This window comes from Plectropomus leopardus, chromosome 13 (genome assembly GCF_008729295.1).
Source record: "Plectropomus leopardus isolate mb chromosome 13, YSFRI_Pleo_2.0, whole genome shotgun sequence".
Lineage (NCBI taxonomy): Eukaryota > Metazoa > Chordata > Actinopteri > Perciformes > Serranidae > Plectropomus > Plectropomus leopardus.
In genome coordinates this window covers 32,443,287-32,456,650 of record NC_056475.1, presented here as the reverse complement: position 1 = coordinate 32,456,650, position 13,364 = coordinate 32,443,287, and the positions used below count along the sequence as shown (strand labels likewise).

At 40.8% G+C, this 13,364-nt stretch overlaps 1 protein-coding gene across 1 annotated transcript in view; it reads right to left on the bottom strand.

Moving 5' to 3' along the window:
• acat1 (acetyl-CoA acetyltransferase 1) overlaps nucleotides 1-13,364 on the bottom strand; it is an 18,961-nt gene extending 5,597 nt beyond the window's left edge. The window contains exons 1-9 of the mRNA XM_042499684.1: nucleotides 13,268-13,364; nucleotides 12,127-12,174; nucleotides 11,917-12,034; nucleotides 10,616-10,711; nucleotides 8,890-8,990; nucleotides 6,347-6,490; nucleotides 4,985-5,135; nucleotides 4,805-4,900; nucleotides 3,403-3,516 (exon numbers count right to left, since the gene is read on the bottom strand). Coding sequence (XP_042355618.1) covers nucleotides 3,403-3,516; nucleotides 4,805-4,900; nucleotides 4,985-5,135; nucleotides 6,347-6,490; nucleotides 8,890-8,990; nucleotides 10,616-10,711; nucleotides 11,917-12,034; nucleotides 12,127-12,174; nucleotides 13,268-13,294 — 895 coding nt within the window. The 5' untranslated portion in view covers nucleotides 13,295-13,364. The remainder of the gene's footprint in view (nucleotides 1-3,402; nucleotides 3,517-4,804; nucleotides 4,901-4,984; nucleotides 5,136-6,346; nucleotides 6,491-8,889; nucleotides 8,991-10,615; nucleotides 10,712-11,916; nucleotides 12,035-12,126; nucleotides 12,175-13,267) is intronic.

Genomic DNA, 13,364 nt, shown 5'->3' with positions numbered 1-13,364 from the left:
AAAAGTGGACCCTAAATCCTGCTACATTTTTTGTGCAAGAATCTCACAGCGGAAAAAAGCTGCTTCGTAGTCTGGTGGTTCGGCAGCGGATACTGTATCTTTTTCCAGATGGCAGCAGGGTGAACAGACTGTGGCTTTGATGGCTGCTTTTTCAGTATCCTTTGGGCTCTGTGCAGACACCTCACTTCACCGAGGTCACTCATACTCTGTAGATGGGAACCAGTGATGTTCTGGGCAGTTTTAATCACCCGCTGTAGTCTTCCGGTCCTGGGCCATGCATGAACCATGCCAGCTTGCGATGTTTCCAATCAGTATGTTTTCTATTGCTCCTCTGGAGAATTTAACCAGGATCTTGCTCTGGAATTTAGCCTTCCTAAGTTTCTGTACAAAGTAAAGCCTTTTCTGTGCTATTTTAACCTGGGTGGTGATGTGTGGTGACCAAGATAGGTTCTCAGTGATAGTAATTCCAAGGAACCTACAGCTGTTCACCTGCTCCAACTAAGCTCCCCTGATGTAGACAAGTGTGTGTTTCTTTGCCTCCATCTTTCTAAAATCAACAATCAGCTCCTTGGTTTTAGTAGCAGTAGAATGTTCTCTGTGCACCACTCTGCAAGATTGTTGACACCATCACTGAAAACATGCTGGATTCACATACATCTCAGCGGGCCCAGTCTTTGGGCCCTAGCTGGCAAGTTTCCTCTCCGTGGTGGACCTAAACCTGCTCTGATCCTGATCCTCGCATGTTTTTACTTTGTGCCTGCGCCAATCACCAGCCAAACCAGGAGTAGCAGGGATTCAATACACACCACATCTTTGCTGCCGCACCTGTTTTTCTGTCTCCCCAGCTACTGTCAAACTCAGCATGCCACCACTCACCTCGCCTTCCTGCTGAGAACAGTTCCTTGATTCCCTGGTTGAAGTTGAAGCTGCTCCTACCGCTACGACTGAGGCTGAGCTGGACTCTACTATCCTGGCTGACCAGGCTGACCAGTCTCGCGCTGAAGACCTCTGGCAACAGCAGGGAGCAAAACTGAAGAAAATGGCTAAGGCTGCCTTCACACAAAATCTGAAAATCCACAGCTCCACTCTCAACCAGGAGCCCTTGTCCATCGTACTTAGGAACGGCAGGGGGAAGAAGTCTCCCACGCGTCCCTCTCCACCCTGTGAAATTCTGACCACCAACCGGTTCAGCGTCCCGGATGAGCAGGACTTCCCCCCGCTGACAGTAAACCGTCGACACTCGTCTCTGCTGCCGCTATGTGAGCCAGTCCCCACGGCTCCGTGTGCTCTGTCAGGCCGCTTGGTCAAATCCTCCGGCCACCGATCAAAGCCAGCTTTCACTCTTCCTAAACCGGCTGGCAGAAATGCATCTCCCTGGCCCGTTAACTCATCTTTAGCAGCAAGCCTCCGCTGCTCACTCCTCCTACATGTCTGATTGTTGGTGACTCCATCCTAAGATATGTTAAAAACAAAAGTGCCGTAACTCATTGCTTACAGGTTGCTGAGCTAAAGTTGCTGACGTCATCCGACAGATATTGTTCAGCAAAATCTGTTCAGTCAGCCATTAGTTGCCTACAACTGTCTTTTGACTCCCTCCAACGCCAACTATATAACCATAAGTTAGTTTTAAAAACAGAAAAAACAAATGGACACTGTTCACCAAAGCTAATAACTGAGAATCTTTTAACATTCATTCCGCAAATGGCACATCCATAGAAAGAGTGGCACAGTACAAATACCTTGGTGTCTGGATTGACAATAAAATTAACTTCAAACACCATACTGTCATCCTTACTAATAAACTGAGAACCATAATTGGCCTTTTATATAGGAAAACAATTGTTTCTCTTTTTTATACAGAAAAAATAATAGTTGAATCTGTTTTATATTATGGGGATGTCATTTGTAGAAAAGCTGCTGCCTCTACATTAAAGTCACTGAATACTGTCTGTCACTCTGCTCTAAGGTTCATAACTAGAAATCCTTACAACACCCACCACTGCCATCTTTATCAAAAGGTGGCTGGCCTCATTTGGCTGTAAGGCATGACCAGCATTGGTTCTTATTCATTTATAAAGCTTTGAAACAGATCCTTCCTCCCTATACTTCATCTCTCTTAATTCTGAAGTCACATAATCTGGGTACTCGGCCACAGAATACCTTGTTATTTCCCGTTCCCCATATCAGAACTGAACAAGGAAAAATGTCATTCTCTTACAGTACACCTTTTACATGGAATAATCTGCAAAGGAACTTAAACTTGGAGACTCTTCCATCGTTACGGCTATTCAAATGCCTTATTCCAGATATTGTTTTAATCAAGTGTAAATGTCTTTAATTATAATTTCTATACCTTACCATTTGGTTTTCCTGTATTTCTATTTTTAGCTATTTACATTGCTATTATAGTTTGTTGTTTTTTGTTTGATTCTGTCTCTACCGTTTTTGATTGCTTATGTTTTAAATGCCTTGTTCACGGTCAGTATAATTGAAAATGAGGGTCTGCTTCAATGATTTCCCGAGTCTCAAATAAAGGTTTGAATGAATGAATTTCCTCCCAGTATGAACTCTCATCGTTGTTTGTAATGGGGCCCATGATGGTGATGTCATCTGCATACTTCACAATAGAGTTCTCCTGATGTCTGGGAGTGCAGTCATAGGTGTACAGTGTGTGCTCAGCCCTGGGGGGCTCCGGTGTTGAGCACTAATATAGAAGTGGTGTGACTGCCAATCTGAACTCTCTGGGGTTTGCATGTGAGGAAGTCCAGTATCCAGTTGCAGAGTGTTGTACTGAAGCCCAGAGTGTTAAGTTTTCCAGTCAGCTTCATGGGAGAGATTGTGTTGAATGCTGAGCTGAAGTCAACAAACAGCATCCTGATGTAGTTGTTCTTATTTTCCAAGTGAGTGAAGACTGAGTGAAGAGCAGTAGATATGACATCCTCTGTGGATCTGTTGGTTCTGAAAGCATACTGGTGAGGGTCCAGGCTGGCAGGGATGTTGTCTTTGATGTGCTGGAGAACCAGTTTCTCAAAGCAAGGCAACTCTGCAAGTAACTTGTCAAACATACAAACGCTTCTGATGTTCAGCGCTGCTCACACATTGCTGGATCGGCACCATGGGTCTGCCCAATTATCCGATACCCGATCCAGTAATTTTGTCAAAATCGGAACCAATGTCCGATCCTAATATCGGTTCGGTGGATCCCTAATAGCAACCTCTCATACTATTTACATGTAGATTAAACGCAACCTGAAATGTTACTTTTAATATGTATGCCAGACGTGTGTTTTAGTGTTTTAGCTGAGCTTTGCAAACACAGCTTAGTGTGTGTGTGTGTGTGTGTGTGTGTGTGTGTGTGTGTGTGTGTGTGTGTGTGTGTGTGTGTGTGTGTGGAAAACTTACAAACAATCCTGGCCAGTGGAGTGACATTAAGTCTCTTTGCAGCCTCTGCTGTCATTATGACGAGAGCAGCTGCTCCATCGTTTAGTGTGCTGGCATTGGCTGCTGTCACCGTTCCTACAAAGCAAGTAAAAATTGAAACAAATACAAATTAAAAAAAAGGTTCTTTTACCAAGCATTAGAATTACTTTTATTATTTTATCAAGTTACTTTCCCTCCAACAAATGCTCTTTCCACTGAAATCGACAAGGATGTTTGAAAATGGAAAGGCAATTACATTTCAGAAAGTTAATAAACTGGGAAGATAATGATAGGTTTTCAATATATATTAAGTCCCTAATAAAATTTGTCTTTTTTTGACATATTGTAGTATTAATCTCATGTTTGAGGGTAAATGGTTCATTTTATGGTTATATTCATGTATGAGAAAATGTAACTGATATCTGTGTGTATAGACTGTATCTATTTGCACAGTATAATAGGATTATTATAAGGTAACTGCACAAAAAACAACAACAATTACAGCCGCTAACATCTGGCTAAACATCGCTCACAAATAGCCTGCACTGAGAGAGACAATAAATAAAGCGAAGTAACCACTGAAAAGTTTTTACAGATCTCTGTTCATGCTGCTCTGCACTGTTTACATGTTCTCCAGTCTGTCCGTGGGACTGTATATAAAGATGGATGACATGACAGCTCCCTCAATGTGGCTATTCAATCTGGATTGCCCCCTGGTGTCTGTTTGCAGCATAGGTCATAAGCCCACCCTCCATGTTGGTAAATGGAACAAAGGCCAAAATAAAAACTCAAAGTACATGCCAAATAAATGTTTCCCAAAGATGGTTTCTGTCACTGAAGGTAGTTTTCATCACCCTGATGTTTGTTCAAGTGTTTGATATTTATAAGTTGGTTTTGTTGAATTATTAAATTATACAAGGCTTTTCCGCTATGATTGACAGCTGTGACAACCAATCTATGCACTCGCATTCAATGGCCAGGTGTCCAACCCATCCCCCACATCGGATACCAGTACTGTGCAGATGCAGGCTCTCAATGACATCATCCTCTCAAGATGGCAACGTCCATATCCTGGATATTTTAACCTCACTTCAGCATAGCAGGGGTTAGTGGAGGCATGGCGCCCATCTTTATATATAGTTGGTGTATCGAATGGACACATCAACACCCTCCTCTCACTCATTCATATACACACACACACACACTCCCACACTCACACACTTACACACTCAAGACATTTGTCTACTGCAGAGTCGTGTACAGAGCTGGCAGTGGGAAAGCAAAATGGCAATTCTGTTAAGTGAAAGAATAGTGGTCTGATGTTATTCCCTAATTCAAGTGATGAATGACTCAGTGAATGAAAAAAATGATACAGCAACATTACCATTCTCTCTCTGGAACACTGGCCTCAGTTTGGGAACTTTGCTGAAGTCGACCCGCCTCCACTCCTCGTCCTCAGACACGACCACATCAGGTTTGCCTACAAAATCATTTCAAAATCAGGTTTTTGCTGCTGCATTAAGTAAAAGCCCTACGTCACTGGCCCGGGACCAACTTGCTGTACCTTTCTGGGGAATGCTAACAGGCACAATCTCCTTGGCCAGGAGACCAGACTCATATGCTGCTTTGCTGTGGCTGTATGAACTGATGGCATAGGCGTCCTGCTCCTCTCTGGTGATGTTGCTGTTCTTGGCTGTGTTCTCTGCACAGTTGCCCTTTTAAAGACAGTAAGGCAAAAGCAACAGAAAAGAGGTCAAATACAAAACTGATAAAATAACAAATTTACTTTAAGTGATGAAAAATGACACAAGAAAAATTTTATAGGGCTTCCTCCAACTAATGCTCTGTAAACATGCAATGCATGAAATTACAGATAACTCAAAAGCACACATTGTGTTTCACACACATTTCTGTAGCAGCTCACTGCTGATGTTTTGTTGTTAGGACAAACACATTTCTAAATATTTAACTCACAATTAAATGAAAAATGACTTCACTGTGTACATCATATACAACTGAATGCAAAAACTGATTGTTGGAAAATCCCATTATCTTTAATTTAAAAAAAAAGAGCTTCGGTGCTTCCCAATCAAATAATTCAAATAACAAACAAATGAAACTGGCTTTGTAAACTTCTACTTCTAGACTACTTTCAATGTGGAGCCACATGGAACTTAATTTTCACTTTCAAGGCAATCAAGGCACCACTAAAAAGAGAAAGGAAAACCAATTAAGGTGACGAGCCGGATTATAAGTTAAGTCATGTTAAGTTCTGCCATGCCAGGCCGACTGGTTTGGCCAGGGTTTCAGAATGGAGCGGAATAAAATTATAGTTTGGTCAAAAGAAAAGACAGTGTTACGTGTTATTACATTTGATTTCAAGGACTTTAGGCTCTTTGTTAAAGAAGGGTCTATTTTCAATGTATTCCTATACTCAAGTGTTTCCCTTAAAATTCAAGCACTTCAAGCAATCGGCCTGATGGTTGAGCAATAACTGACAGCCAAAAGAGTGAAAATTTTGATAGGCCGCAGTCCTCATGGCAGTCTGATTAACTTGAAATGTGAAACACACATGTACATCTCAATGTGCTCTACAAAAAGAAAGAAAAGCCTCTTGAACAATTATGGCCACAATAATGGGTTCTTTGCTAATTTGCATAGTTTGACAAACACTAATATGAATAGACTTTTTGGATTTTGGTTTTATCAACAACAAATCTGGTTTATAGCCTTGTAGGCCTGGGATACACAATCCTACTATAACTGAGCAAGATGGATCAAAAAACATGGCTGCCATCTATCAAGAACTCTTGTTAGCGAGGCTTGTAGCTTTTTAAATGTACATTTTTAAATGCATTCAAACTTTATCTCCATGACTTGAAAAATATATACAACAAGGTCATATTTAACAGGAGTTGATTGTTACCATGTGGAATTTGTTGTAGACATCAGTGAGTCCATCCTTGACAATGAGATCTTCCATCCTCACTCCTCCGTAGGCTGGGGTCTCTCTGGACATCACATAAGGCACGTTGGACATGCTCTCCATTCCGCCAGCCACCATCACATCCTTGAAGAACACACAGATGGCCATACATGCATCTGTAGTGACAACTAAACTCTATTTTAGATTGTTTTGTCTCACACTGACCTCTATTCCTGTTATCTATGTACCCTAAGTTGGATGTGTATAAACTCAAAAGGTTACTTCTGTATGTTAATGTGTTTCACAGGATTTGGTTTTTACAGTCATTCTGTCAAAGAACTGAAAGGTGTGTAGTCTAACATGTTGAAGCTGCTAGCTTGCAGGTTTTCAAACATCTTGTAGTAAACAAAGCTTGTTTTGGGGCACAACAAAGTATTCCATTTACTTGTGAGGTCTCAGATTTGTGTGTTTAGATGTACTTTAAAAGTATAAAAATAATATTTCAAGCGATATTTCCAAGTCTTATTCATCCAGTCGTCTGCTCAGTACTGTCCAAACACACCACCCTTTCCAACAGGGAACTGAAGAGACAGTGAAACTTATTTATGCTCTCTTGAAAGCCAGACTCCTTTGATAAAAACTGTAAAACATTAAACAACACAAACAAACTGACTGATGCAACTGTAGACCAGCAGCTTCAGTGTTCAACATGGTAAAACTGTTTTTGTCAATGGAGTCTGGCTTTCAAGAGAGCATTGACGTGTTTCACTTTCTGTTCAGGAAGAGCTTTTGGGGAAGTACTGAGCAGACAAAGGATACTTGGAAATTACAAAATTGGATCAATTGTTTGGAAGACAATATAATATTACACAATAAAATACACAATAGGATTTGGATTGAACTGAATTCTGGGCCTGCGACTGATAGGAGATAATGTTATATGTGTATTTAACACAACCAAGGCCTTCTGCCAGAATGCCCTTTTCGGAATGAAATCTTATTTCATTTGAACCCAAACCATGAGCCTTTCTCCCTAAAACTTCAGGGCTATCTGGCTTAAAGCCCTGAAGGCAAAGTTCTCCCAACAGCCATCAAACATGAATTAACAGTAAGTTCTTTTTAATTGTAAAATTTGGCTCAATAATAACTATTGAGCTTCACAGACAAAACACTTTTTTGCTAGTTAGCATTATTAGCTTAAGTACTTTCACACTGCTTAAACTAGCCTAGCAGCAAACAGACTAAACCCCTACTCACAGATTAAAGGTATAGTCAGTAACTTTTTCCTTAAAAAAAATAATAGAGACCTATACAAAAGTAATCTACTCAATCATCACGTATGGGCTCCTGTTCATGTGTGGTGGTGACTGTGTCTACAGAGACTCAGCCCTCTGCTTGTATTTTAAAGTTATGGCCTTCTCTGAACGAGAATGGGCGGTCTTTACCTCATCTGTAACAGGGAGAGACATTTAAACTGCAGTAAAAAGCAGTATGGAGTCAATATAATCATCAAAACACCATTTTTAGTCTTTTTCTGTTGACAAACGTGCGCGTCACGCATAAAAAATTGGTGACCCATCATCTCTCTAGATGTGCTGCAGCTGACACCGAATTGTAAGCTGATCATCAGAGACTCGGTGTCAGCTATAATTGTGTAAATTTGTGCATTTATGTTTGCAGCTGTTAATCCAGTGCTGCATCTTGTATGCATACTTTCAAACTGTTTGATATCTGCCAGCAAACAGCTAGCTCTCACACACAAATGTGATGCTGCAGGTGGTGCTGGGCTAGGTGGGTGTGTTCTCGCAACTCTTGTCAGAGGCAGAGGGTGTGCGCTTCTGGTGGTTACGCGTCCAGAAGGAGAGGTCAAATTTGAACGTTGTGTTTACAAACTCCCAAGAAACAATGTTACTGACTATATATTCAACACCTCCTATGTAATATTTAGTCATTTGGCATATTTTCAGCTGAACACTGTAAACACAGAGCAGCTAATGCTGCCGTATCGCAAAGTTAGCAGGCCAGGCATGTACGTCCTGTTCCCAAGTGTTGTCAGTACAGCATTGTTTCCATATGTCTATGCTCTGTCTGCTGACCTCCATTTCCTCCAAAACCAAAACTATTTCAAAACTGCTGATTTATTCCAAAGTAAATACTGTAATCCACACTGTATTTTTCCATGGCTGCTAGTCATTATCTGCCTGCTGATGCTTGACATTGAAATAGACTTTCAAAATAAATGCTTATGGTGATGGTTTGGATCAATGTTTTCACTTTGCAATGATGACATTAGGTCATTGATCGTAGAATCGACACATGGATCAAAGTCCACTGATCAAGATCAATGTATTGTTACATCCCTATTAAAGTGAAGTGTTGCTGTTAAACGTGGTTAAAAAAATGACTTCAATTCATTGAGAATTTTCTCAGTCTTTGGACTCTTCGTTCCCGAGAGGCTTGCGAGAGACAGAAAGTTTCCTTCACAAATTCAAGTGAAAGCTGGCTGAGTAAGGGAGAGAGTACTCTTATAATGCTAATGCTACCTGGTGTCCACACATAAGACTCTGTGCTGCCATCATGATGGACTTCATCCCAGAGGCACACACTTTGTTGATGGTTGTTGCTGGAGTGCCGAGGGTCAGGCCTGAAAATACAATCAGACATAATTGCATTGATAAACAAAAATCTCTAGATCTGCCTTCAGTGATGTTTTCATGTGTCTGTCTGCCACAGGAGAGTTGTATATTTGGTAATGGTTGCAGATATGTGTGATAATAAAGGAACTATCATTCACAGAAATTATAAGGGCTGTACCCGACTCAGAATTATGAATTATTCAGCTGTTAAATACAAATATTCAGTTATTCAAGTTTCTTTTCATAAAAAGTTTTAAAGTTTGAATGACGCTCAGAGGGACGTTCAGTGTGACAGTGGCTTTCGTATAATATAGTAAACAAGCTAACTGCGCTAACATGAATCGCAAATGTCCAACTTTTTTTTTGCACACTAGATATCAAACAAAAGCCAGAGACTGTGTCGTTTGAAGTTGCTGTGAGCTGTAAAATCAGCACTTCTAAGAAGAACAGAGAAGATAATGTTGTAGCAGAGCTGGTTTCCATCTACAGAGCATCAGTGACCTCGGTGAAGTGAGGTGTTAAGTCAGTTAACTGTTAACTGGTTAACCCCGGGAACTTTTTGAACGGTTAAACATGGGGCTCTATAGGCTAATTTTGCTGCTCTTTAATTTACTGCACAGTGCACCACTCTGGTCTGGTAGGAGCTAGTGGCGAGCTGAGCTGCTCATTTGCTGATGACTGATAATGACGCTGTTCTGACCCAACAGCGTTGCTGTGGAAACATTGTGCCCACGATCATCCCCCAGCTTGCCCGAGTGAGTAAGGGGCTCAGTATTGAGCTGTAAATCCCCTTCAGCATCATTGACTAAGTTGCTACAGTTAGTTCTGTTGCCACCATTAGCAGTGTCAGCCAAACTGCTGTAGCTAACATCACTAACAATACTAAAAGGGATTTGCGGTCGAAATGTAGCTGCTTAATCACCAGGGCTACCTGCAGGGGAGAGCAGAGGGTGAGCATAATGTTCCCGCAGCAAAGTGTTACCAAGCTGAATGCCGAATTAGCTGTGCCACTAGCTAGCTAATGTTAGCTACCACCTGACCTGGCCATTGCTCTGTGCAGAGAAGCCGGGGAAGCACAGGACCCCCGAGGGTGGGCAGTGGGCATGTTTCCAAATGGTAACACAACTGTCTGTTGGCTAGCTAAGCTAACAAAAAATAAAAGGCAAAAAATGTATATCACAAAAAATCACATTTCACCGCCTCAACAGACAGCACTTTGAAATGCAGCGCTAAGGTAAGGCAAGGGAGCACCAGCCTAAAAGGAAAAGTCCCTTGTAGTTCATGTCTTTTTTCTCTTAAAAATGAACCTGTTTGTTACTAGTTAGTGCAGCTTCATTTTGACTGAACAACCATTTCAGCATTCTTAGTTATGTTAGCAGCACTTGTGCTGACACTTCTAGTTACAGGTTACAGCTGTTAAGTTAAACAAAATGGACATCTGTATTTCAGATTATGATGTGTACAGAAATAGGAGCAACTAAAGGGCAAAGAGATGACAAACATGCTTTATGTACTTGAGTTAATTATTTCTGTTTGTCATGGCAGCATGTGTATAGCTGGTTTCTGGACATCAATATTTTGGTAAAATGCCAATATTTGGAATGAAGGTGAAAATATAGCAGTGTGGTCATACCTGCTCCAAGCAAGGCCTGTCTTGTGGGGGCCTGTCCCTCTCCTGCCTGAAGCACATTGCCCATGTACACTTCCTTTACCTCTTCAGGAGCGATTCCTAAACACAACAACATGAATTCAACTCTCTGAAGATACACCAACCATCTTTTTTTTATGCAGCAATGCACCTACTCATGGAAAATTCAGATAGTGAGTTACATCTGGTGTATTAGCTAAGGCATGCTTGCACACACTTCTGGTGATAATGATGATCAGCTGATGTTACATCTAGGCCTACATGAAGGACAACAGATTTCGTTGAAGAAGTAAACCATGTGAGGGCTGTACCACAAAGCCAGAGTAGTGTGTTAGTGAGCTATGTTTAGTCTAAAGGCGGAGTTTTCTGTCCTAAGAAAGGGGCTCTCTTTTTAGCTGGATAGACCTGATAACTTTTGCAAAAACTTATATATATATACATATATAGTTACGATAGTGCTTACTTTATGCATGCATCATGTGTGTTTTTACAGAGGAACTTTGTATGTCAGTGAATGCAGAATGTGAACAAGAATATTGTTTTATTTTATTCACCAGTTGTTCCATTCCAGATTTGTGCAAAACTTCAGCAACATTTTTGAAATGTCGATAAAACGCTTTTGTGAGATTACAGCATTTCCACCAAGTTATGTTATGGGACTTCTCTTGCAATGTTCTGCGACTTTTCCTCTGGCAATAACATTCCAAGAAGCATTGTGATGGATGTTCAAAACATTAGCAGCTTAATTTCTTTTGCAGCCACAGCACTAGCCGTCATTATTTACAATCCAAGGCCACGTAGGCGTGTTATGGAGCCATAATGGAGAGGCAAGCCCCTTATACGTGGGAGCCGCCACGTATGAGGGATTTCTGGGAGGTGACAGTCCACGATTTTTACATAGAAATTGTGAATTCAAAACTCTCAGATGATCTGCTCAACTTTTGACAAGTTATGTGATGCAAGAACACCTCTTGTAGCTCCTGCTGCATCATGAGGGAGCCAGTTCCTACTAACAAGCACATAGCCATAGCATCATGTGACCTGAAAAGCCAAAAAAGTGTTTACATTGCGGTTTTATGAAATATGGCTTTTTTTGAATCACCTGAAATGCCACCTCATGCATGCCTAAAAACTTTATTTATAATATTTTTTTCAAAATTTACATGTCCCCATTGATGTATTTTATATTTGCAATTTCAGTTTGTGCAATTTAAGGGTTAATGGAAACCCACCTACAGAGTCTGGCTCTACTGAACTTGCTTTGTGGTACAGCCCACAGAACATACCTGCTTTGTCTATGGCTCCTTTAATAGCAATGGAGCCCAGTTTGGTGGCTGGTACTGCAGCCAAACTGCCTCTGAAGGAGCCCATTGGAGTGCGGACTGCGCTGACAATGACGACCTCCTGAAACCATACATTCAAAGTCTGCATTATAGTGTGCAGTCCAAACATTTCAGTGTTTAGCTCGAAATTTCAGTGACTGAAAGATAACTTACATTTAGTGAAGGACGAGACGCGTAGCTTCTTGAGAGGTAGTGGTGAGCCTACAGTAACAGTGACATAATGATTAATGTTACAATGATTCACCTTCAATACATGAAAGAGCTCCTGATTTTAATTATATCTTTCCAGTGAAGTTTGCTTTTAAACCTGAAGGCCCCTCAAACATTTTTTTGGTCAAATTAACATGAAAAGTGTAGAGACTTCACTTTTCTTGTGCTGCTTTCAGACACCATTCACAAGTAAAAACTTTTAACTTCTAACCTCAGAAAATGGGTGTGATTTCCATCAATACCACAGGGGTAAAGGCAATAAGCAACTGGGTGAAAAATGTTCCACAAAATGTAAGAAATTAGTAGATTTAAAAAATATTTTGAAAAACGTACAGAAAGGAGTAAAACTAAATTATAATAATCATCATTACATATTTTAAATTATATTTCAGAACTATTATATTTTTAAGCACTTCTTAAACTGTCTCTTTCTTTTTTGATTTGTTTTGTCGTCTTTAAAAAAATTAACCTTTTTTTCTGTAATTTTCTCGTACTTGCAAATATCTTACTAATTTGGGGGTAATTTCTTCGTTCGTTGCTCACTGCCTTCCATCCATATTTTCTGAAAGAAGTCAAGCCCGTTTGCTAGGGTTTTTAAGAGTTTAAGTTTTAACTCATGCACAGAGGCAGAAGAAATACGTGACTGACAGTAAGGGCACACACAAGCAGGTAACGTTAGCAATACCTACATGATTACACAACAGACTAAAATTAGAGTCATTCTAATAAGTTACGTTTAACGTTACCAGTCGGTCTATTTTTCTTACATATATTGTCATTAAGCCACTGATGTCACTGTAATTAACAGCTTTATGTTGTAGAGTAGCAAACTTCGCTGTTACGCAGTTGAGAAACGGTGATCACGAAAGCATTGGAGCAACCTGCAGCTGGTAACGCTGCCCCGTGTTGCCGTCACTTTGGTCAAGGACGCAGGGCAGACAGACAGACATGTTAGCCGCGGTACTGCGGTTAACCCGGGGCCTGGTGTTTACAGCCGCTAAGACTGTTACTTCAGCTGTTCAATGCAATAAAAAAAAATACAGAAGACAAACCCAGAGCGCTTCTTGCACACGCACTCTCTTACCAGGCGTTGACACATGTGGGCGCGCATGGTTAAAAGTCCACCGGGTGACTCTTTAGACACTGCACACACTTCACCTTCTTCTTACGTCTGCTTCTTC